The sequence below is a fragment of the Pristis pectinata genome, chromosome 6 (genome assembly GCF_009764475.1).
Source record: "Pristis pectinata isolate sPriPec2 chromosome 6, sPriPec2.1.pri, whole genome shotgun sequence".
Classification (NCBI taxonomy): Eukaryota; Metazoa; Chordata; class Chondrichthyes; order Rhinopristiformes; family Pristidae; genus Pristis; species Pristis pectinata.
The window spans coordinates 45,336,269-45,363,064 of record NC_067410.1 but is presented as its reverse complement, the minus strand read 5'-3'; the positions used below and the strand labels follow the sequence as shown (position 1 = coordinate 45,363,064).

Genomic DNA, 26,796 nt, shown 5'->3' with positions numbered 1-26,796 from the left:
TTTCTTTAAACATGTCTTCATTTGCTAATGCAGCACAAACAGCAGACCAAAGTGTTTTAGTGGTGTACTAACTTAAGACTGATCTCATGCAGGACCAGCTTGCTGACTATACACATTTGGACTGCTCCCATCATGGCTGTGGGTTACAGTGCGCAAAGCGAGTTCCAGGATGTCACAGCAGGCCAGTAATTTGCCCTCCCAACATATTAACTCCTTCACTTTTTCTAATGGAACTGCTTCCACTTCCTCTGGAGCTGTGCCAATATCCACAAAATGGAAACCCTCCTCTTGGCACCACCCTTTTAGCCTCATTTTAAGCCTCTCCATTATTTCCTGTACAAGCACTTGGCTGGATGAGTTATCCACAACAGTAAAGCTTCACACCACTGCCTAAAGATGAAATAAAAAGGGGAATTGCTAAAAAAATATAGTTTGCCTCCAGCCAAAATATTAACCCAGCAATTCTCTTTAGGGACTCTAATACACATGCTATCTATATTCAGCATGCTCATTTTATTTTTTTAATATGTCTTTTCTCTTCATAACTGTTACAAATTCTTGCTCCTAGTTCAGAACCTTATCCAGTGGGATTGAGGGGCAGAGATCATGAACTACTGCATAAAGCAAATGAAATATCATTCATTAATGACTGAATCTCGGAATTAATGTCACAGCTGTACGCTGTCATTGTGCAGTAATTTCTTTGATTGTAACCAGTCTTTAATAGAAATACTTTTTGAATTGGATTGACAGGACATTAAACTCTGCTGGAGTACAGAGGCCTTCCTGATCCAACAATGTTTTTCTGAAAATGTACTAGGATTCAATTACATTTTTATTCTGCCATTGCGGAACATGTTTCCAATTGGATTAACAATGTTTCTCAGAGAATTTAATATACTGCAGCAGTTCCAGACTTTGGCAATTATACAGAACAATCTCCCTCTGTGAATTCCAATTATAGAAAAATCTCCTTTAATCCCATTAAGGACAGAATATTCTCTGCAGTTTGCCAAATGTATATTAATTATCCCAGACCACTGGAAAAAATGATATATAGGGATTGCAAGTTGGGAATTTAACTATTTAATCTTTACTGAGCTGGTTACTCTCTAGCTGTTGAAAAGGCCATTGAAGAGGTTGTGTTCTTGTAATCACCAGCTGGACGGTCCCATCTTTTTGTGAATCTGGAATGGTGCGACCTAGGGAATAGAGGGAGGATATACTCTTCAAGGTGTTTGTCTTCTTGTGGATCCATTCCTTTCTGCCTTATAGCCTGGGAAGTGGTGAAGAATCTGCAAGAACCTCCCTTCGTGGGGATAGTATTGTACTCCTGGAAACAGTGCAGCAGTTCACCTTGCCTTGTCAGTCCCCATATATCAGAGGCCTGCGCTGGGTTCATCCTAATTATTACATGACCAGTGAGTTTCTTTTTCGACCAATGCTTATCACTCTGGAGATGGAGACGGGTTACTGGACTGGTGTCCTGAGGTTTCAACCACTTAATTCAGATCCCAGTGTGGCAGCTTTTTCTGTGGGCCAAATGGCCTCCTCTGTGCTGTGTGATTCTGGTTAAGAATCTGGTGTTAAACACAAAAACACAAGAAAATACGAGCAGGAGTAGGCACTCAGCCCCTCAAAACTGGCCCACCATTCAATATGATCATGCTGATCTGCCCCAGGCCTCATCTCCACTTCTGTGCTAGTTCCCCATAGCCTTCAATTCCCTTGTCATTCAAAATTTTATAGACTTCCTTTTTAAATACCCCCTGTGATCTAGCCTCCACAACTCTCTGGGTTAGAGGATTCCAGAGATTCACCATCCTCTGTGAGAAGATACCTCCATTTTAAATGGGCACCTGATAACCTTGTATCTATGTCCCCTCATTCGACATTTCCCACTGGTGGAAACATTTCAATATCTACCCTGACATGTCTCCTCCGGATCTTGTACATCTCATTCTTCTAATCTCCAAAGAATAATTATCTAAATTCTTTAGCCTCTAGTGATACAATAATCCTCTCATACCAGGAATTAGCCTCGTGAATCTCTTTTGGACTACCTCCAATGCTGTTATATCCTTTCTTAAATATGTGTAATAAATAACTGCCCAATACCCTCTGCAACACCCTGGACTATTGTAACAATACTTCTCCATTTCTAAAATCCAACCTTCTTGAAATAAAACGCACCTTGTTGGGTCCAATTTAGGTATTCCATGATCTCTGACAGTTTATTTTTGGACCAATGCCTATCATTTTGTAGATGGAGAGAAGTTACTGGATTGGCATCCCAAGGTTCCAACCACTGAATTAAGATCCCAGCATGGCAGCTTTCTCAATGGACCAAATATCCTCCTCTGTGCTGTGTGATTTTAGTTAATAAGATGGTGTTTGCAGATTAAACTGGTCCCAGGTCCTAGTTAAAATGCTCCTTGAACTCTAGCCTCTCCTGCAACCCTGATTTTCTTCGCCTCACCTTTGGCAGCCCTGCTTTCAAGTGATTCAGATTCTAAACTGTGCAATTTCTCCCTTATCAGCTCCACTTTCCCACCTCAGTATCCTAATGTAAGATGGTCTGTAAAGTCTACCTTTCTGACCAAGCTTTTGGTCATCAAATAAAACTCCTCCTTATTTTGGGTCAGTGTCAGATTGAATCTGGAAACAGTCCTGTGAAATAACTTGGAACAGTTTACAACATCAAAGGCACAATATAATTATAAGTTGTTGTTGTTGTTTTGTATGGCATTGACCATTAGCTTTCACATGGGCTAACATCTGAACCTTGGAGGAGAACTCTTGTTGCAGGCAGAAACACAGATAAAAGGTTGAGTTATAAATATTGTTTACAGTATTATAAACAATAGTGCAAAACAATTCTTTTTAAAGTGGAAACAACTTGCATTTGTATGATTCTTAATATCCTTAAGACTGTGAAATGCTTCACAGCCAGAGCAGCACTTTGATGTTGTTACTGTTGTAATGTCTGGTCATTTTACCAGAAGCAACAATGCAAGCATGTACCTAGCTCCTGTGGATGGGCATTATGTGCATTAGCTGATTGGAACTAGTCTGAAATTAAAAGAATGTGCTTAGAATCAATGATCTGAAGGATTTATATTTTCTCCAAACCAATCTAATCGAAAGATTTCTTCAACTGAACCACGTCTTGGGTTGAAGTCAAAAAACGGTGAATGGGTATTTGCTTGGAGTCTTCAGGACTGCATGTATGTGTATTTTGCGAATTGGGCATATCTGCATGCATGTTTGCAGACTCCAGGACAACTGGCCCATGTAAGCCAAGTGTGATATTACTGATGGAAAAGCCAGTGATTGGTTGTCTTGAACTGATGGTTCCTAATTGGAGATACCATTTACCATAATTCCTTATGATGTAGGAGGCTATTTGGGCCACGTTGGCTGACAGAGCAAACCCATTTCCCACCAATTTATCCTGTAACCTATTCTCCTCATATTCCCATCAATTCCCTCCATATTCAACCACTCACCTACATGCTATGGGCAACTTATAATGCCCAACCCACACATCTTTGAATGGAAACCAGAGTACCAGGTAGAAACTCATGAGGTTGCAGGGAGAACAAGTAAACTCATACAGACAGCACCGGATGTCAGGATTGAACCCACATCGCTATTACCTGTGGCACTGTGCCACCCACTGCGATGACACAGATTTACGAATGACATATTACCTTCCTAACGCTAGGGCCAGTTTACACCTAGGCTATCACACTAACACTAAAAATTACTTTTGTACAATTACAAAAGTAATGTATGGGATGAGTAGTAAAGTTATACGTCTGCATGGCAAATCAGCACACCCATTCGGATTGTTTTATAAGTACTTGGTCCTGCCAGAATCAGGTTTATTATCACTGACTTATACGTCATGAAGTTTGTTGTTTTTATGTCTTTGCACTGTACTGCTGCCACAAATTACTATAAATTACAAAATAGATAAATAGTGCAAAACAAAAGGAATAACGAGGTAGTGTTCATGGACCATTCAGAAATCTGATGGAGGAGGGGAGTAAACCACTCATCCAGCTTTCAATAAAGCCTCCCATTCCCACATTGTGGGACCTCACCTTGGTCAATTTAGTGCAGTAGCCCAGGAGTAACATTGACATAATGGCCAATTCCAGATGTCCGAAACAAAATCAGTCCTAACCTTATGAAATGGCTGATGGGAATTTAGCATTCCAGGACCAGAGAAAGCTTAGTATCATTTTGTTATGAGTCTTGGAATAAGATACATTGAACATTTAAAATCAGAGAATATTTTGTATTTTGGCATGCAAAGAATTTTCAAAAGAATTCTTGTTTGCAAATAAAGAACTGTTACTTCCTATAGTTTTTCCCAAGGCTTTTCCCATCCCTTTCTTCCCATCCCTGTTTCTTAGTTTTTTTTAAGATGCTAACCACGAGATTGGAGTCTGATGACAAAAATACTCAACATGCAATCTGTCAAGATTGCTGTCAGAGGTCAGTCCCAATGAACCAAGGTGATAGAATTGAAAGCACCAGGACTCACGGTGGCCTAGTATATAAATGTGAAACCTTCTGTGTAGCTCGAAATTAATCAATCTAGATTTCCACATGCTGCAAGGGTGACGCCAACAGAACTAATCAAAAGGTAATTGGTCAGGCATTTGAGAGAGAATAATTTGTAAGCGATGGGAAAGAACAGGGAAATATGACAAATGGGATTGCTCCACTAGGAGCTGGCATAGATGGGTCAAATCTGTGCCATAACAAATATATTGTTCTAAATTTCCAGTCAGTATGGAGTTGGGCAAAGGTGTACCTCAATGGCCTGAGGTATGGCAACAAATAATTCGAAGAACCTGTAGCTGCCCTAGATCCAGTATCTTTGAGTGGATAGGGAACATTGGGCAAAGATACTCCCCACAGCTGAACACCCTGTCTAAACTCACTGACGCTAACGTGAGGTTGGAGTCTGATGACAGAAATACACCACGTGCTAATTGATAAGGTTGCTATCAGAGATGACAAGGCTCTCTGCACCCATGGGAAAAAGGGCAAACAAAAAGCTAAGCAAAGAAAGGAGGAAAACCATTCTTTTCTTACAAATCAAATTTAGTGACATAATCTAATAATAGTTTGTCTCACATTCTGCAGTTGACATTACTGAATTCCAAGACAGCTACAGCAATTACTCATTACCCAGACCACTCTTCTCAGTTGTCTCTACAAACATCCCATTTAAGGAGCTTGGTTCCAATTCCTACTTGAATTTGTTGTTAAAAATACCCTACTGGTTATCTGAAAATAAACATTTTGCTATAAAACATTTTTTTCTTCAGCATCAAGACATTGATAAAAGAGGGAACTGCCAACAGAAACCGGAAGAAAGGACAAACCACACTTTGGCTCACAGCAACAATGAAGCACTTTTCTAGTTTTTAATAAGCAATTGTATATAAAATCCCAGCTTTCTCTCTTTAGGATTGTAATACTGTCATCATTATGATATTCCTCTTTTCCCATCCCTGCTTCTTAGTATTTTCTAAGGTTTTTACTTGTCCTTCATTTCTCTTCCTCTCTCCCACCCACCACAGCTAATAACGCCTCTTTCCACCCCAAAGCACTCCACTTCTGCAGCCGACTTGCTTCCTCAGCAGCATAGATGCTGCCAAGATAGATTTTTGAAAGGAGAGTAATGCTATACTTACATGTTAAACTACTCATTACATAAACATTTAAACAGAGGTCATAATTTCAGGCAAGATCCAAAAATAAGGATTGCAATTATGTAATGTAGCAACTATAAGATGGATGGAGTGAACCTTGAATGGTTAAGTTAATTGCTCTTGTAAAATATTGCTTGCAAGTGTTCTATTTCAAGTGGAGTCAGTGAACTTGGGTCGACTGCCAAAATGTAGTCCTTCAGTTTCTCTGTTGCCCAGCTTCAAGAGTCAGGAAATCTTTTTTTGTTTTCTTCCCTTCATGGGGCCTCTTAACAGCAGGCACTTTCTGCTATAAGATGGGACAGACAATCTCTGCATCAAGGTCTTTTCTACAGTCTTAAACACTGCTCAGCAATGATCACCCAGAAATTCTCAGGGTCAACTGGGAAATACAGGATATCAACTAATGGTAACTTTTATTTGATTTGTTCTGATGGTACCAAAGGACAGAGAGCTGGTGATGTCAATACATCGCATTTTGGTTTCATTTCACTAGAATATTAAAGGGAAAAATAAACATTTAGTTGATTTGACTTTCAATATCCTTCTTTTGCTGTATTTGTTTACTATAAGTTTAGGACAACTTTTCTTGCTAAATTGAGTAAGAGAGCTATTTTTGCCTTGGCCAAAAGTGGAACCATGTGCATGATGGATAAAGCCCAGGAGCACCTTGGACCACAAAACAGGAACGTGTAAGGTGCATCACAACTGATTAAGGCTCAGTAGTAACCCCATAGATATTTCTCTATTCTCACAAGATACAAATTCAGTTTTACTTAATGGGCACACTTTCATTCATACACACCATCACTTTCCAGTGTTGCTGTTCCTGGCTACATTGTTAGCTGCTTACCTGTCTTCCACTTTATGACTGCTATTCCCTAACCGGGTACTGATGTCAATTACTTTTAAGACGAATACTATAAATTGCCAGCTAGTAAATTTATGGCTTCAATCTGTAAACTTCTGTCACCAGCAGAAATTAAGCAGCAAAAGATGTCAATACAGAATAACCTGTGTTTTCTGACCATGTGGTAGTAGTGTTTGGAATATGCTGGACGCTGTAAAAAAACAGAGCAAGTCTTAAGAGTCAATCATTGTTGATTTTATTTTCATATTTACTTTTGTTTTAGTTTAACTGCAGACAACAACTGACCTAATAGTGTTAGTGATGCTACCTACAATCCCCCCTCAAACATATCTGCTGACAAAAATTGAAGAAATGTAGGTCCCCTTCCATTACGGATTCAAAGCACTGCAGTAACGCAAGTTACTTCACAAGTAAAACGACTGTGATACTTGGAACTTTAACATGTACATATGTATTTAAGAAAGTATTCAGGTCTGGAGACATGAAGCAATGATCTTTTTTTGTATTTACTGCTTGGTTTCAAGACATTTGCCCACCAGCAGCACCAAATGATGTATGCATGCTGAGAAAGTACTGAGAGTATCAAATAGTCTTTCAGCTTTCTGTGGTCCTTTGAAATGCTAGCAGTAGGAAGCAGTTAAATTCTGTTGACCTCCGCAGATGTGTCATTGTGATGCTCTGAGCACTATCTTCCTGATCGCACAGAACCAACAAGAACAGATACTTTAACCATGGATTCCCCTGCCCCCATATAACTGACCAAACTGCTGCCACGGGACCTTAGAAAAATAGTTCATCAAACATACATTACCACAAAATAAGCATGAAACTCAACTTCCTTAAAAACTAAAGAAGTATTTTTCCAGAGAATTTTTAAGTTGAAATAAAATTGCAAAATAAATAAACTCAATTTATCCATTAAACACACTCTCCCAAATCCAGATTGATATGAGAGAGAACGGAGATTGTGATTCTGCAGCTCAAGTTGGTGGTCTGCTTCACAAATTGGTTGTTCAAAACCCATTGCTACCTGCTAACCTTTTCTGAACAAGTGGGAGATTTAAATGGCTTATTCAGCCTATGTGTCATGCTTTAGAGTCAGTGGGAGCGCCCACGAGCCGTGCAGCTCCAAGATTGGGACAGCATGGTTCTATTCAGTTTCCACTTCTCAAAAATTGCAACCAAGCCATCACTAGTATGGCTTCTACTGAATGACTTCCAATACCACAGTCATATTTTTCCAGCACCAGCCATCAGATCACAGGCTTTCTTGTGTTTCGACCAGTGTTTCACCTGACACTCTCTGAAAAAGAATTAAATATACAAAATTAAACAGTATCCCAATTAATTAGTCTTTTGATCAACTGATCTTGGCATTTGTTAGCATAGCTTTAGGATTCTCTCTCGTGTCTCACATGGCTGGACTTGAGATCAAATGTGGAATGTTACAATCACAATTTTTTGATCATTGCCAAGCATTCTGATAGCTCAGCACTTTTCACTAATCAATCAAATACAAACATGCTCATCATCCTTTCACTATTCCTTAAAAACACACAGCCCTCAACCTCAATCCTCCTACAAACATACGCCCCTCAACCTCACACTACCTTCACACACACACACACACACACACACACACACACACACACACACACACACACACACACACACACACACACACACACACACACACACACACACTCCTGAACTTACACCATCACCTGCCTTCCCAAACACTCCAGCTCACATTGTTCTCCAAAACATGGATCTAGAAATAGATCCTTTCAAATATACTCAAGTGGTACTGGGAGATTTGAGGTAGTTTCTATTGGTGCCATTGAAGTACAAGTGGCTTTTTCTATTGTGCTCTCGCTTGCAATGATATTTGTGGATTTACATTGTGTAGAGTTTTGATTTTACTATTGCCATGCATCAACAAATGAATACTGTGCACATGTGGAACCAGATCTTAAAAGGCAAGTTCACCATTAAAGCACAGCACTGTCAGAATTTGTTTCAGAGCTTCCTTTACATGCCTGATATATTTCCTCAACTGGTCAGGGTGCAAGTGTCCAGATTTACTGAGTTTAACCTCAATCGCCTTGTGAAAGAGATGGACATGTGCAGGAAATTGATTTACAGGGTTGCCATGAGACTCCCAATGTGCTGAAAGCAGCAGCACCAGAGGAAGCAGCCAGTGCTAAGATTAGGAGTAAGTCAGCATTGCCCCTGGAGCTCATCTGCTTAACTAAAGCTATAACAGTCAAAAAAAAAGCCAGGGCTGCACTACAGATATTCATCACTGCTGCAACACGCACACAAACACACATGCTCCATCTTAACAGCCATTTCCTAATCACACCCAAGAATCAGTTTTCTTTATATCTGTAGATACAGTAGTAAGAAATTGTCACTTGTCTGAGCAAACAGGAGAGGGACTGAGGGAACGCTCCAGTCCCTACATCTTTCATGGCCAGAGGAGTGTGTGTTGCTCATCTACAGCCTGGATTCTATGGAGTCTGTGACCAGTGAAGAATCCGAACTGATAGTGGATGTTGGTCCACAAGGAGCTACAATGTCCTTTTGGATCTCCCCACATCTCGCTGCTCTGTTTGCACTGTATCCTTATCTCACAAACACTCCTTTTACCAACATCTTCTCCTGAATGTTCTTTTCCCTTTATCTTAGCAGAACTGAGAAAACCCACTAGCTGAGCACTATGCCTGACCTCACCACCCCACTAAAGATGATGATATTGATGACAAAGAGGAGAAGTACACTGCATCATTGTGTTTGACAGTGCCAAGTACCAGCACTGGCAACTCACAGAACTGAAGCTAGATTAGAGGTGCACAAGAATTCAAGGAGTAGAAGCAAGAATAGGCCATTGGTCAGGCATTCAATATGATCCTTTACATCAGTGCCATCTTTCTGCACCGGATAGACGGTAGCTGGCTGCAGCCAGGCTACAAGGCCAGGGAAAGTAATAGGCCAGCTTTCCAGAAGACAAAGCTACACAAGTTCTGTTAGGAAAATCAAATGACAATTAATATGGCCTACACTAGCAGCCCAAAGAAAATGATTAGTCTGTTGTCTGGCTGCTAGAATTCCCAAGATTCTATAGGGCTTTGTGCTGCCTAAGCCCATCTTTGCCAGTTGGAATGTGGGCTGTGCTAGTTGGTGCAGACCCACTAGTGGCGTAGTGGCTGATGGAAGAGAACACATAAACACAAGTAAATAGGAGCAGGAGAAGGCCACTCAAGCTTGCCCCACTATTTAATATGATCACAGCTGATCAATGCAAACCTCAACTCCTCTTCTGTGCCAGTTCCCCATGACTCTCATTTCCTTCAGGTACAATTTTCTGCTGGACCATCTAACCCAGAGATGCACTAAAAGGATCTTTAAGGCCAACTACTGCAGAAAGCAGTCTTCCACCAGCATGGCTCCAATCATTTCACGGCTAAGCACTCACTAATGATGTACAAGACCATAAGACATAGGAGCAAGAATTAGGCCATTCAGCCCATCGAGTCTGCTCTGCTATTCAATCATGGCTGATTTATTTTCCTCTCTCAACCTCATTCTCCTGCCTTCTCCCCATAACCTTTGACACCCTTACTAATCAAGAACCTACCAACCTCCGCTTTAAATATACTCAATGACTTGGCCTCCACAGCTGTCTGTGGCAATGAATTCCACAGACTCACCACCCTCTGGCTAAAGAAGTTCCTCCTCATCTCTATTCTAAAGGGACATTCTTCTATTCTGAAGCTGTGCCCTCTGGTCCTAGACTCTCCCACAACTGGAAACATCCTCTCCACGTCCACTCTATCCCGGCCTTTCAATATTCGGTAGGTTTCAATGAGATTCCCCCTCATTCTTCTAAACTCCAGTGAGTACAGGCCCAGAGTCATCAAACACTCCTCATACTTTAACCCTTTCATCCTCAGGATCATTCTTGTAAACCTCCTCTAGACCCTCTCCAACACCAGTACACCCTTCCTTAGATATGGGGCCCAAAACTGCTCATAATACTCCAAATGTGGTCTGACCAACACTTTATAAAGCCTCAGTGTTACATCCTTGCTTTTAAGTATAATGGTAAATTATGTGTAGAGTGGGCAAGTTTCTCTTGATTTTGAAATGACACCCATCTTATTAAATCTTCTATCATTAGGAACTATTGTTTTAACAGTTTGTGCTGTAGGAGTCATGAATGTGAAAATAAAGTCGAGAGTAAAATATTTTTTTGGAGTAATTGTGCATAATTCATTCCCTTTATTCAATGACAGTAGTTGATCTTCACCATATCCACTATATTGAGAAGGTGAGCTTGCGATAATCATGTCTGAATCAGCACGGTCCGTGTCCCCTACTGCAGTTACAGCAGTGTTTGGGTAGAAGAAAAGATAAAAATAACTGATATGGGCCAAGCATTAGTGCAGGCATGTAGTTTTCACACAGAAAGTAAAACATGGCTGTTAGGCTGACGCAGTCCAGGTGAATCTGCAGTCATTGACCTCTATGAGACAATACAAGTTTTTTTTTCCTGAGCCAGATTGTGCTTCATGATGTGACCAGGTGCTGAGCTTCAACCTATTTCCTTCATGTTGTGAAGGATAATGCCACAGTGCTACCACGTGCCTTTTCCACAGTAGGATGCATTGCCAGGATTAGAATGGAATGCCATCAACACTGCATATCAGAGCTCTATATTTGGCTGTGGAAAGCACATCTGCCAGACAGATGTTAACCTCTGATGGTAATGTTTCTCCAAAATGCTTCCAATGTGGCCCTGATGTTGTACGTGCCTTGGACAGGTAAATGACATTTACTGCAAGATGCAGACGCTCCCAGCCAGGCAATGGAATCTCAAAGCCATGGGATGTCAAGATAGGTGGTCAATGTCACAATTTTTGCCTCTCTCCTTAGAATCCTCAAGACCAGACCATGTGATCCACCCTGGCCTTCCTTTTTCACCATCAGCCAATAACCTCCACCCTTGTCTGTTCTTCCTGCTGGACTGTTTCATGTAGGGACTGAGCCTCATGTTGGGCTGTTTGTGAAGCATGTAGCAGAGGATGACCATGCATCAGACATTCTCTAGAAAGCTATGATTGGTCTAGATACTGGAGGCTCATTTTCAGGACCCCACTTCACCAGGCCCCAGTTGGTCCTATGTCTGTTGTTGATTGTATTGGCCCTCTGCTTCATGAGTAGGAGTCCGGAGTGGTGCAAGTGCTAAGGAAAGAAGACAGCCACTCCCCACAAACATTACCTCTCCACGTGGCGTAGAGATTGAAACATGATCAACACTGCAGACTGCCTGAGAATACAAGTTCCCCAGAAGTACAGCACTGGCCAAGAGAAATTTCCTTTCATGTTCATACAGCAGCTGAATGATCTGGAAGGACAGTCCTGCCCTTCCCTCGACCACATTTCTGTGATTGCAATAATATAATCTTTTGAGGATTTCTGCCTTTACCATCCTTTCAGGCAGTGAGTTCCAAACCCCTAGCACCCTCTTATAACCTTCTACCAAACTGTGCTCTCTGCTCTTTGATTCACCATGCTGAGGGAAATAGATTCTTCCTAGTTATGCCATCTAGGATTCTCAATCTTATACATCACAATTAAGCTTCCCCTCAGCTTCCTGTTCCAATGAAAACAATTATTGTGCATCCAATCTTTCCTCATCCCTACTGGTTTCCAATCCTGGCAATATCCCTGTCAATCTTCTCTGCACCTTCTTCAGTGCAATTGCATCTTTTCTGTAACTTGGTGACCAGAACTCAATGTACCATCTGTTGTGAGAAATCCACATGGCTGTCACGTGGCAGTAACGACACTGACCCCCGCTGACCGGAGGACAGCATTGCTCCTCTGCTCGGAAGTTATACCACTGTCAATCAAGGTGCGGCTCCATCCATCCCTCAGGTGTGAGAGTACCTTTTGCCTCTGAACTTTCCTGACCACTCTGAACTTGCCTGACCAGTATCCTTTGTCTCTGAACCTGCCTGACCATTGGCTGTGGCAGGAATGTTTGTTTTTGACTCCCACACCATTGGTTCGTTTAAATAACAACAGTGAGGCTCCACCCAGCCTCCTAGCACCATAAAAAGGGCTGCTTCCCCTAACCTTTCCTCTTTTAACGACCCCAGGAGTAGTGAGACAACGCTGCAGAGATCGTTGGCAAGAGTGCATCACCACATGGTCAGGGAGCATTTCACTCAGACTCAGGGAACGTTAAGGGCCAATGCTAGTGTGGGACGGGCATTGAAGTGTTATATCCTGAAGTTGTACATTGTTATTGTGTGCTTGTTTGTATCAGTGTGTGTGTGTGTGTGTGTGTGTGTGTGTGTGTGTGTGTGTGTGTGTGTGTGTGTGTGTGTGTGTGTGTGTGTGTGTGAGAGTGTATTTTACCCCAGTTGCGATTTCCCTCTCGTGTTCGTGATATCCTGTGCGTGAGTGAGCGTGTGTCTGTTCCCATCCATTCTGTCCCGCGTTTGCCTTTGTGATTAAACTAGTTTTGGTCTACAAAGCTCGTGTTCAGAGTCCTTGATCCTTAAGACAGTAAAGAACGATTTCACACAACACCATCCAATGACTGTTGTTTACAGTCTGAACTTAATTTTCCTATTCTTGTATGTCAAGCCATATAATAAAAGGATAGCATTTCATAAGCCTTTCTAATCAACTGTTATGTTACCTTTAAAGATTTGAGGGCATATGATCCCCGATCATCAAGGGGCACTTCAACCAGGCTAGCTTGAAGAAATCTTTGACAAACTACCACCAACATATTACCTGTAGAACCAGAGGCGGCAACACACTTGATCACTGTTACACCTCCATCAAGAACGCTTACCGTGCCATCCCGTGCCCGCACTTTGGCAAGTCCGATCACCTGGCTAGACTTCTACTCCTGACATATAAGCAGAGATTGAAGACTGCAGCACCACTGGTGAGGACTGTGAAAGTATGGTCAAGGGAGGCGGAGGAGCGTTTACAGGACTACTTTGAATTGGTGGAATGGACCACATTCAGGGATTCATCTTCGGATCTGAATGAATACGCCATGGCTGTCACTGACTTCAAGTCCTGCATGGATGTGTGTGTGCTGTTGAGAACATACCAAGTTTTTCCAAACCAGAAGCCCTGGATGAACTAGGAGATTCGCAGTCTGCTGAGGGATAGATCTGTGCGATGCAGAACCCTACAAGAAGTCCAGGTACGGAAGGCCATCATGAGAGCAAAAAGGCAATTCCATGTGAAGTTAGAGACACAATCAGATGCACAACAGCTGTGGCAGGGTTTGCATGTTATTACTTCCTACAAGGTGAAATCTCACAACATAAATGGCAGTGATGCTTCACTCCCTGATGAGCTCCATGCCTTTTATGCAGCATGAAAGGGAGAATAACAGTACACCTGTGAGAATCTCCACGGCATCTGGCAACCCTGTAAATCTCTGTCTCAGAGGCCAACATCAGAACATCCTTCAAGAGGGTGAACCCTCACAAGGCATCGGGCCCCAATGGTGTTCCTGGCAGGGTACTGAAAATATGTGCATACCAATTGACTGGAGTATTCAAGGACATCTTCAACCTCTCACTGCTGCAGTTGGAGGTTCCCACCTGCTTCAAAAGGGCATCATTCATACTGGTGCCCAAGAAGAGCAGGGTGAGTTGCCTCAATTTCTATCGCCGGGTAGCACTTACATCTACTATGATGAAGTGCTTTGAGACGTTGGTCATGGCTAGAGTTACCTCCTGCCTGAGCAAGGACCTGGACCCACTGCAATTTGCCTACCACCACAACAGGTCTACAGCAGACGCAATCTCACTGACTCTCCACTTGGCTCTGGAGCACCAAGACAATAGGAAAACACATGTCATGCTGCTCTTTATTGATTACAGCTCAGCGTTCAACATCATCATCTCCTCAGTACTGATCAACAAACTTCAAAACCTGAGCCTCTGTACCTTCCTCTGTAACTGGATCCTCGACTTCCTTATTAGGAGACCACAGTCAGTGCGGATCGGTAGTAACATCTCCTCCTCACTGACAATCAACACAGGCACACCTCAAGGATGCGTGCTTAGCCCACTGCTCTACTCTTTGTACGGTCATCACTGTGTGGCTAGGCACAGCTCAAACGCCATCTATAAATTCGTCAATGACACCACTGTAGTTGGCAGGGTCTTAGATGGCGACAAGGAGGCATATAGGAGTGAGATAGATTGGCTGGTTGAGTGGTTTGCAACAACAACCTCGCACTCAAGGTCAGCAAGACCAAGGAATTGATTGTGGACTTCAGGAACTGGAAGTCGGGAGAACATACCCCAGTCTTCATTGCGGGGTCAGTGGTGGAAAGGGTGAGCAGCTTCAAGTTCCTGGGCGTCAACATCTCAGACGATCTATCTTAGGCCCAACACATTGATGCAATCATGAATAAGGCACACCAGTGGCTCTACTTCATTAGGAGTTTGAGGAGATTTGGTATGTCAAAGACCCTTGCAAGTTTCTACAGATGTACAGTGGAGAGCATTCTGACTGGTTGCATCAGTGCCTGGCATGGAGGCTCCAGTATGAAGGATCAAAAAAGGCTGCAGAGGGTTGTAGACTCAGCCAGCTCCATCACTGACTCACTCTCCCTGCCATCGAGGATATCTTCATGGGGCCGTGCCTCAAGGCAGCAGCATCCATCATTAAGGACCCTCACCAGTAATGTGCCTTCTGCACATTACTACCATCAGGGAGAAGGTACGGGAGCCTGAAGACGCACACTCAATGGTTCAGGAACAGCTTCTTCCCCTCCACCATCAGATTTCTGAACAGTCCATGAACCCCTGAACACCACCTCGTTATTCCTCTTTTGCACTGTTTATTTATTTTTGTAATATAATAATTTTTATGTCTTTATGTCTTGCACTGTACTGCTGCCACAAAACAATAAATTTCACAACATATGTCAGTGATAATAAACCTAATTTTGATATACATTCCTAAGTCTCTGTTCTTCCATACCAAGTTATTGTGGATTCCATTGCCTTGTTGCTTCTCTCCAGATGGAATATCTCAGTCCTTTCTGGGAGTGAATTTAATTTGCCAATTTTTTTCCCAACTGACCAAACTATCTACACAGTCTAAAGTTTTCTACCTCATGGTCAACCACATGGCCAACTTCTGTATTATGTGTAAACTTCCTTACCCTATGTTTAAATACTAAGCCCTGTGAAACCCCACTGGCAGCAGCCTTACAATCACAAAGATGATCATCAACAATCCCTTGTTGCTCCCTGCCACTGAGCCATATTTGGATCCAATTTTCCATTCTCTTATATCCTACAAGCTTTTATTTTTTGACCCAGCTGACAAAATGGAATCTTGTCAAAATTCTTACTAAATTCCAGGTAAACTCCATCAATTGAACTGCTCTCATTGACACTGCACGTTACCCCCTCAAAAAAAAGACTGATCCCTTAACAAATTCTTGCTGACTTGATTAATCAGTGTCTTTCTAAATTAATGTGTATGCTGTCTATTAAAATAGATCCCAATAACTTGCATTCCACTGAAGTTATACTAACAGGCCTGTGATTACTCACTTTATTCCTTCCTTCCTTTTTAAATGGTGGTACACTAGTAGCCCTCCAATCTCCTGGCATCACTTTGGTAGCTATGAATGATTGAACAATTAAACAATGAGCTTTGCAATTTTCGCCTTACTTCTCTTAACAACTGGGATACATATTATTTGGGCCTGTTGACTTAACCACTTTCAAAAATGCCAAGACCTTAATACTTCCTCTTTTGCTGTTTATCCCATCCTATATTTCACACTCATCCTCCTGAAATACAACACAAGTATTTTGTTCCTCTTTTGTAGAGAAGTGTCAAGTATTCATTCAGAATCATACCCATATTCTCCTCCACACATAGCCTATTTTCTTGATCACTAAAGGTCCTTTCTTAGTTATTATCTTGCTGTTTATGTTAAAAAATCCATAAGATCTTTCATATTTTAATTGTCAGTACTTCTTTTTCATACTCTCTTTGCTTTCCTAATTTTTCTCTAATTTCCCTCCGAAACCTTCTACTCCCTCAGTTTTCTACAGTATTAAGCACCTGACACCAGCTTCCTGTTTTTGTCTTAAACTCCCCTTTCTGACAACCTGACATCGGAGATATCCTAAATCCAGTAGTGAACTGCAAACTATGAAATATGGCATGCATCAGTGCAGTCAAGAATTTTGAATGCTGCATGAAGTATGCAGTTTTGTTGCAATCAGTGATGTATTGGTTAAACGGAAAAAATGAAATTGCATTGTATAAAAAACATTACAGTTTTAGCCCACATGCACGCGCACACACACACACTCCCTTCTGAAATACATACCCTCAAATCCACAACGTTCCCCCAAAAATACATACATATACTGTATAATGTAAACCTCTCACAGCTCTCCAAAACACACATTCCTCCACATCTTTAGATTAATCACTTAGAATGTTAGTATACTTCTGAATGAAGTCTATTAATTTCATTTTAAATTCTACAATTGCAATTTTAAACAATGGAAGATTGCAATCTCAACACAATTTTAATATGGCATTAAGTAAGCTGAATGTAATTTTTTTTACAGTAAACCATGGATAAAGCTGCACAGGAGGTACAGCTTTCAGCATGAAGCAGCATCTCACTTTAAATTGTTGATCTTCTAATAGGAATTGGCTCTGTAAGCAAAGAATCCTATTATCACTGAGCTATTTCAATTTGACTCTCTTACCTCGCACAGTACCATTCAACCTGGCACCGGGAACACCGTTTTGCTGCCTCTCCTCCACAAAATCCACATTTTGGGCGTTCTGGAATTAGATTCTCCATCACATCAAGATTGTAGGTCTCTGCCAATCTGTGCATCAGAAGAAGGAATGCTGCTGATATTCATTATGTATCAATGTGTGATTCTGCAGCATGAATTCATTTTCAATGCCTCAATTAAACAACTTGACAGTGACATTGACAAATGTGGCAATGTGTTACACCCTCTCAGTCCTCTCTGGCTCCTTCCTACTTTGTGTGATTTTGTACTGATCAGCAAATATCAGCTTCTGTCAGGATAGCATGGAAAGGGCATGCCATTTATTCACTGATTGCCACCTGTGAATCATTGGCTATTTATAATATCAGTGCAGGAAAGAATTTCAATCTACAGAATATGGTATTTTCCAAGGCTGATTAAAAGTCAGAAAATGTAAAATTATTGTGCTTTAATTTTGTTTTTGGGGCCAATGCATCAGTTCACCCTGAATTAAAGGGATAAAAAATTTTCCACTTTAGTGATTATTAAGATCCTGGCAACTGAGCTTTGTGTACTCCAACCAGTGATAGTGAGCATGAACCTAAACTGCATTCTGTCTTTAATGTTTTACTGTTTGCACAAGTGACACCAGAGTAGTTCGTATGGAAGTGAAATCTCAAGTTTTTTAGTAGGATGTACTCTCGAATCTGCCTGAAATACACACTGATGGGTCAGGATAAAAGGATCTTTGGTCTGTCAACATTTTTCTGGAATTGAGACTATGTTAAGAAGATAGTGGATTGGGCAGATGTACAGGCTCTCAAACCTGTTTTAATCATCCTAATGTAATCAATGATCTCAAGTCAACATTCCTGCCTGATCAAAGATAAACTGTCCTACATGAAATTGAGTCTCATGTTGCTTCAACTGAGCTAGATAGGTTTGTTTCTTGAAGGTATTGGGTGCCTAAAATGGACAAGTACATTGCTAGTACTTTCTCATCAGTAAATACAAAGTGATTCAAAAGGAAGTATATTTGAAGATCATATTTGAGACTTGAAATCAAAAGAATAAATTATCTCTCTGTATGAGTCTTGTCAACTAGAGAGATGTGAATGAATGGGTTGAGTTAACCAGCTGTACTAAAACTTGTTATGTGGCACACATATTTTAAACCAAAATGGAAAACATAAAATTATGGCTGCTAGAATCTGAAACAAAATCAGAAATTCTGGAAGAACTCAGCCAGTCAAGCAGCATCCGTGGAAAGAGAGACCAATTGATGAAGGGAAATGTTAACGGTTTCTCTTCCCTTTGCTGCTGCTTGATTGGCTGAGCTCTTCTAGCATTTCTTCTTTTGTTTCATATTCTAAACCAACTTTTGTTTTAAAGACCAGACTGATTTGAAAATACATTTGTCAGCATTCCATTTGTTTCCACGATTAAACACTCGCTGTTTATTGCTTAGTTCCTCTCAAGAAAATCCCTGATATAATTATAGCACTGGGTAAGCCCAATCTGTATGTACATAACCATACCCTTGCTTTGAGTCTAGAAGCGAGACAATAAGCTGTCAATTGTACCTGCGTGCCTGTTCAAGTAAGTCCTGCTCAGAAGGATTAAAAGCAGTTTTCACTAAGTGCTTGGCAATAGCTTTCCATTTGTTCGAGTTCTCTCGAATAAGACTGTCTCTGATACCAGGGATCTAGCAGCAGAAAGGAGAAAGAGACGAATGTAAAACCTAGATATCCTATCAAATTAAGCAGCACAAAGATTGATCCATAGCAGTGATCCATACATTATTTGGCACCAAATGATAGATTATTCAACTCACTCTGACAATCAATATAGTATTCTAGTCATCTCAAAATTCAACTAATTAAATGTTACACAGTTTGCATGGATGTTTCACAGAAAGGTGCTTCAAACTTCTTAACAACAACTTTAGTTTTTGTCTCAACAAAAACTCTAGTTTTAGCCTCTTATCTCCTCATTAGAGATATTAATAAATCCATGTTTTAATCCACAATAGCATTGTCATTTATTGAAGGTAAAGGCTGACCAAAAAGATTGTCTTCTTTTCTGTTACAGTTCAATATTAAACAGTTTGCAGGCGAAATGTTGAATGGGATAAAAGTGTGTGCAAGCTCAGCAGTAATTTCTTTGCTTCCTTCTCTGCCAATTTCTCACAGTCTCCTAAAGTGAATTACTTCACACTGAGTATGGTGCCACAGACCATGGCTTCTCTTTGGTGTCTCATCCAGTGCCATTGATCAAACAGTGATGTATTTCAACAACCAATTTTCTGAGCAAGTTATCCGAATTATTCCTGGTCCATTGTCGGTTATAAGATCATGGTGATCGTTACCTTTGGTAAAGCAGAATGGATTAAAATACTTCAGAGATAGAGAGATCTATATCCCAAGAATTCTGAAGCTTGAAACTCCAAAGATGTTCTTTAGCCAAAATAGTGATTGTTAAAACTCAATTTCTGGAGCTGATTTAAGAAATTATGTTTTGTTGAGTTTCACGTTCTACTTTTAACATCAGAGGGGAAATCAGGAGAATGAGTATTGTGTCCCAAACAATCCAAGCAAACTGGAAACAATTCAGTAAAAAAAATACAAAAGCACAAAAAGAGCACAATTCAGCTAAATGACAAACTATTGTAACAGGAATAAGACTTGATATTATGATTCTTGGTGACAAGGACTTCAAATAATAAGCTGAGCATTTTTCAAAAACGTGTTTAGAGCTTTATAATTATATCTGGCCTAGAGAGCTCAGAAAATTGGCAGAAAGTGAATGCAAATATCTGTAACTAAGATATAAAATAACAAACACATTATGAATATTCTTCCAATAGAAGAATCAGAAAATTTTTCCTCCAGGAAGCAAAGACTTAGCTGACTGCTGCTTCTGCTGATGATGCTACTGATCACATGATATCAGTCAATTTTGACCTCCAGTTTGAAACTATCATACTAACTGTACATAATTGAACAGAATATATATATCATATAGAACTACACTGGTAAATTTGGAAGTGGGAATTTTCTGCTCTAATGTTGGATGTTATGTGAATAGGGCACAAAGGTCCCCGTTTTAAATCAGCATGGTATGAGCAGACCATATGTGTGCTAATGTTATGTAATAGAACCATTCCTCTGGATCCCATTACTGATGAATGGGAGAAAACATTTGGGTATTCTATTTTAATTCAATAGAAAATCTGTTTTAACCAATACAGGAATGGTAAAGAGACTGTATATGACAAGACTGATTGAAAAAAAAGCAGGATTAGATTTGGATGTAACAATTTTATCTCTATAACATTAATGCCATAAATGTCATTTATAAATTTGGCCTATTCAAAACCTGTTGCATTTCTAACATTTTTTATGGTGGTGGTTGTGGGTTTATCCATAATTGTAGCATAATACCTAACCTGTTCTAGGATGAGATTCTTCTTTGGCTGAGGAGGATCTACCATGGCAAGATGGCTTAGAAAGCGTTGTAATTCCATCAGATTGGGTAGCTGATCAATGAGGACTTCAGTCAGGAATCCTTGAAGCTGATGAACAGAAAATATTGTTGCAAAATACTTAATACAAGTGCTGGAATGTGTCATTAAGTCATTTAATACTACTGAAACTGGAAACTGTATACTATCAAGGACCTGCTCTGAAAATAAAGTGTTTTCATTTGGTCTCATTATGCATTATGGACAGCATAAATCACAAATTTGTGTAAACTATTGGCAGTGAGGATTCACCATATGCAACTTTCCACCTGAATGGAAAATGTATAAATGTTCCTGTCAAAGGAAAAAAGGAGGCGGCTTAAAGAAAGCTTATAAGTTCTTAGTTTTAGTTTTTAAATCTTAATTAAATATTTTTATTTATAATATAAAGTAAAAATAAGATGAAATTCATATCCTTAGGATGCCCCAGAATGTTCCAGCACCAAGTTAAGAAATATTTGTAGAATAGTCCTACAGTAATGGTCATAGAGTAATACTGTGAGGAAAAAGGCCCTTCTGCCCACTGTCTGCATTGGTCATCAAGCACAAATTTACATTAATCCTACGCTAATCCCATTTTCCTTTCCCTACATTCCCATCAACATTCCCCCTGCCCCCTTCCCCTAGATTCTACCATTCACCTACACATTGGGGACTATTTTACAGTGACCAATTAATCTGCCAACCAGCAGGTCTTTGGGATGTGGGAGGAAACTGGAGAGTACAAAGCAAACCCATCCAGTCATAGGGAGAATGTGCAAATTCCACAAGGGCAGCAAATGTGCAGCTGAAAGATCTGCAGACAGGTTTTGGACACAGCCAGAATCCACAGAAAGTAATGAGATTAATGACAAATGATGTTTTTATTTTGGTGGTGTCACTTGAAGAATATTGGCTGAGAATCCTCAATAATGCATCCTTGCTTCCTGAATTTCCACAAGATAAGAACTTTGGTTCAGGTCTCTGTATGTTCAGGCTTGCGGAGTAGCTTGAACCAAACCACTGTTATAAACTTGATACTACATAGAGAGCAGGTGAGAAAACAATGTACTCATGCCAATAAACAGTAACATCTTTTTTTCATTACGAGACATCCACAGTCCTTGAAAGTCCCACAACCATGCTCTATTGTAACATGAATGAAACTCCTTTGATGTTTAGGTATTAAAGGAAATAAGGGATATTGGGTTACTACAAGAAAGTGGTGCTGATCTCAAGGATCAGCCATTATCCTATTGAATGGAGAGCAGGCAAATAGCTGAATGGCCTTCTCCTGCCTCCATTTGTTACATTCTTATTATACACTTATTGAGCTGTAAAACACCCTTTTCAAGCTTAAAAAATAAAATGTATAATGTAATGCAGAATATAATAAGTATTAAGGGAGCAATGGAAAGTTTATGCATCTCTCATGTCTCACAGAACTAATGCTGACCACACCAAGGGAACAGTACACAACAGTAACATAGACACAGCTTCCATCTGAAATGAGAAGTTGACAGCAACTGCAAATCTCCAATTCCTACAGGTCAATTAGAAGTCATAGAGTAATACAGCACGGAAACAGGCCCTTCGGCCCAACTTGTCCATGCTGACCATGGTGCACACCAAGCTAGTCCTGTTTGCCTGCATTTGGTCCATATCCCTCTAAACACCTCCGATCCTGTATGTGAAGGCGCACACTTCTTTTTAAAAGAATCAAAATCCTTCTCAAATCCCTCAAAGATGCTGGAATTATTGGTGCAGTCAAGTTAGCAGAAGTCTTTTCTGTTGCACTATGGGACTATATTAGGCAAAAGGGAGATCAGGACTGACTGAACCTGTGTGAAATACAGACCATATCATTTGCTCGGGGTTAGGTGCTGACGCCTGAAGGACAGTGGCCTTAGTGTTAGCTCTGCAATGTCATGTGAATAATGTACATCTCTAAATGATACTCATGAGCAAATCAGTTATCTTAGGATGTTTACTAATGACCTAGAGGGACCTAGTTATGAAGGATAACTTCTGATTCTTTGAACCTGATCCATTGACATGCACCACATAATACCCGGACCTAGGTAGCAAGGGAACAAAGTAAATACCACATTTACCTGCCTGATGGTGGCCACAGAGGCGATTTCTATCCAAATCTCACCATTCACCTGAAGGATTTGAATCACTGTTTGACCACTCTTCTTTGCAAGGTGCATTGTAAGGAGTGGTTTATTCATTAGAAAGCTGATGATTTGCACTAATTCATTTCTAAAATATATTTTTTAAACAACTGGGTATGACTGCAGAAGAAATGCAAGATGTATCATTTACATTGAAAATTACTATCATTTTATGTTGAAAATTAGTCACTGAGGAAGAAACAAATCAGAAAACACATTCCAGAAAGTAGTCTCAAGCCAAAGTTTGATTTGCAAGCCACTGGGGCACAGGTCCCTCAGTAATCATTTCTCACTTCGAGAACATGCACATAATGAATGTGTGCACATCTATCCAAAAACAGGCAAATTTAAATTCATGCACATTCCCTTGAAAGCAATTTCATTAAAATGCAAGAACACAGCTGACAATGTGCAAAAATATCTCCATCTGCTGCCAATTAGCGGTCACTGCAACCACTACCATTGGAGAGTGAGCAAACTTTGGGGCAGGGGATTTAAAGCAGATTGATATTTAGCTTCCCAATCTTCCCCACTCCTCCACTTTCTCTCAAATGCCTGCCAAGTCTTCATCTATTCCCTACCAAATCTCAGATAATCTTGCACTGGTCCTGATCACTAGAAGCAACTCAAATCCCTTCCCTTACAACTATACGCAGCAGTGTCTTCAATCCTTTTCTCCTCAATGAGCAATTGCTTCTCTGACCCATTCCCTCCTGACCATGAACTGCAATATTTCTGATCTTTCCCCTCTCAGTCATGAGTAGTTATATTTCTAATCCCTTCCCTTCCGGTCACAAGCAACAATGTTTCTGATCTTTTTTCCTCTGATCAAAACCCCTAGCATTTACGAGATCCTTTTCATCCTAAAACACAAACAAGCACTGTATCTAACTTGGAAAACTTCTTATGCCAATAAGTAGCAAAATGCAAGGGCCTCCACACCACACCATAACTCAACTCTGGCCCTCAGAATCTGGCCTCAAGAAGAAGAGGGCTTGGTGGAACTTCTCAATGACAGAATGTACATTGCTAATGCAACTTGCGACCGGAATGCAGCAGGGTTAATAACCAAAATCATGGTTGTTCTATTGCATAAAGCCATTTCCAGAACATCCCATTTAGATTGCAATGGAATTGTCAGACGAGCATTCCTTTTAGTCTTCCGGTAATTTTTTTTGTATTTTATTAACAAGGTTTTAGTGATTTGTTATAAGAACACCCAAATCACTTTACCCCTCACCAGTTTACAGTTTCTCACAACTGAGTCAAGAGATTACTAGATAAGCATATGGAGGAATTTAAAATGGAGGGATATGTGGGGGGAAGGGGTTAGATAGTCTTAGGCGAGGTTTAAAGGTCGGCACAACATGGTGGGCCGAAGGGTCTATATTGTGCTGTACTGTTCTGTGGTATTATTCTGGTTTGTTTCTCTTGATTTCAAAATGGACAATTTTTAAACTCACCCATATTAAATTCCATTTCTCATTTTCCTACCCAAATTAGTAAATTTGTTAATGTCCTTTTGTACCTTCCTGCCCCTGTCCGTCTAATTTGCGTGCTGTAACGTTGGTTTCCTCTGCAGGCTTGGATGTTACAACTCTCTATTCCTTCATTTAAATCTAGTGATACATACAGAGCAAGGTGCTAAAGTAAGATCCTAGTGTGGATTCTGGGAAACAATACATGTTTTTGCATCCTGGTACATTCCCATATTGTTGCTTACATTCCAATCAATGTCAGAAAGTTGCTTCCAATTCCCTACACCTATAAACCTGTTGTCGAAAGTCTTACCAAATTACTTCTGGCAGCCTATAGTTGTTAAGAACCACAGACAGTGGATGTGGTCCACATGGAATTTTAGTAAGGCGCTTGACAAGGTTTCCACATGGTAGGCTTCTTCAGAAGGTCAGAGGGCATGGGATCCAGGGAGGCTTGGCCGTGTTGATTCAGAATTGGCTTGCCTGTAGAAAGCAGAGGGTTGTGGCGGAGGGAGTGCATTCAGGTTGGAGGGCTGTGACTAGCCGGCATCCCACAAGGATCGGTCTGGGACCTCTAATTTTCGGTAATATTATTAATGACTTGGATGAGGGGGTAGAAGGGTGGGTTAGCAAGTTTGCAGATGACACAAAGGTCGGTGGTGTTGTGGATAGTGTGGAGGACTGTCGAAGATTGCAGAGGGATTTTGATAGGATGCAGAGCTGGGCTGAGAAGTGGCAGATGGAGTTCAATGCGGAGAAGTGTGAGGTGGTACACTTTGGAAGGACAAGCTCCAAGGCGGGCTACAAGGTTAATGGCAGGATTCTGGGTAGTGTGGAGGAGCAGAGGGATCTGGGGGGTTCATATCCACAGATCACTGAAAGTTGCCTCGCAGAGTGGATAGGGGTAGTTAAGAAAGCTTATGGGATGTTAGCTTTCATAAATCATGGGATTGAGTTTAAGAGCCGCGAGGTAATGATGCAGCTCTACAAAACTCTGGTTAGACCACACTTGGAGTACTGTGTCCATTTCTGGTCGCCTCATTATAGGAACGATGTGGAAGTGTTGGAAAGGGTGCAGAGGAGATTTACCAGGATGCTGCCTGGTTTGGAGAGTACAGATTATGAGGAGAGACTAAGGGAGCTAGGGCTTTACTCTTGGAGAGAAGGAGGATGAGGGGAGACATATGATAGAGGTATACGAAAATATTAAGAGGAATAGATAGAATAGACAGCCAGCGCCTCTTTCCCAGGGCACCAATGCTCAATACAGAGGGCATGGCGTTAAAGCAGTGGGTGGGGAAGTTCAAGGGAGATATCAGAGGGAGGTTTTTTTACCCAGAGAGTGGTTAGGTACATGGAATGCACTACCTGGGGGTAGTGGTGGAGGCAGGTACATTGGTCAAATTCAAGAGATTGTTAGATAAGCATATGGAGGAATTCAAAATAGGGGGTATATGTGGGAGGAAGGGGTTAGATAGTCTTAGGCGTGGTTTAAAGTTGGCACAACATGGTGGGCCGAAGGGCCTGTATTGTGCTGTATTGTTCTAATGGTTCCACCATTCAGGTTTCAATTAGATCAGTCCAGCAAGATCTACTTCATAAAAAAAAGATATTCTCTCTGATCAGTTCATATTTATTTAACTTCTTTATGCCATATGATGTATTCCAGAAATTACCACATTGTTAGATTGATAGAACTCTTGTTACTTAGATGATTTTTACAGCAGTAATTTTTGAGTGGTGGTACCCCAAATGGGATCTCCAACGAAATCCACTGCAATCAGAGTATAAACCTCTATATCCCAAACTGAAAACAAAGCTCACCAGTATCCATTGAGACAAGTCCCACTAGAACAATCCAAACTGGACGGTAATAAGTTGCTACTCCCTGTTGCCTTTGGTGGGGCAATACAGATGCTGCACTAAGATAGCCAGTTGTCTGCTGGGGAGTGCAAATGGCTATGGTCCTGGTTAATGGGCTGGAGGATCAAAAGCGGGCAGTGTTGGTGTTGTTGGCTTCTGTTCTTATATTAACCTGATAGTGATTTAGTTGGAAATTTCCCTGTTCCCACCCAACAGTGTTGTGTCCTGGGTGGCTAGCTTTGCTTTGCCCTAACCCCTGGTCATGGCCCCTGATCAGGAACAAATACAGTTTCATATTAATTTGAATGCAATATTTTAAAAATTAAAACTCCAATAATCTGCTATCCAACTATTCAGAA

The 26,796-nt window shown here is 40.8% G+C and overlaps 1 protein-coding gene across 1 annotated transcript in view; it reads right to left on the bottom strand.

Annotated features, from left to right (window-relative positions):
• Positions 1 to 6,817: 6,817 nt before the first annotated feature.
• The window catches only part of zmynd10 (zinc finger, MYND-type containing 10), a 53,471-nt gene continuing 33,492 nt past the window's right edge, over positions 6,818 to 26,796 (bottom strand). The window contains exons 9-12 of the mRNA XM_052018391.1: positions 20,866 to 20,991; positions 19,001 to 19,122; positions 17,403 to 17,528; positions 6,818 to 7,906 (exon numbers count right to left, since the gene is read on the bottom strand). Coding sequence (XP_051874351.1) covers positions 7,834 to 7,906; positions 17,403 to 17,528; positions 19,001 to 19,122; positions 20,866 to 20,991 — 447 coding nt within the window. The 3' untranslated portion in view covers positions 6,818 to 7,833. The remainder of the gene's footprint in view (positions 7,907 to 17,402; positions 17,529 to 19,000; positions 19,123 to 20,865; positions 20,992 to 26,796) is intronic.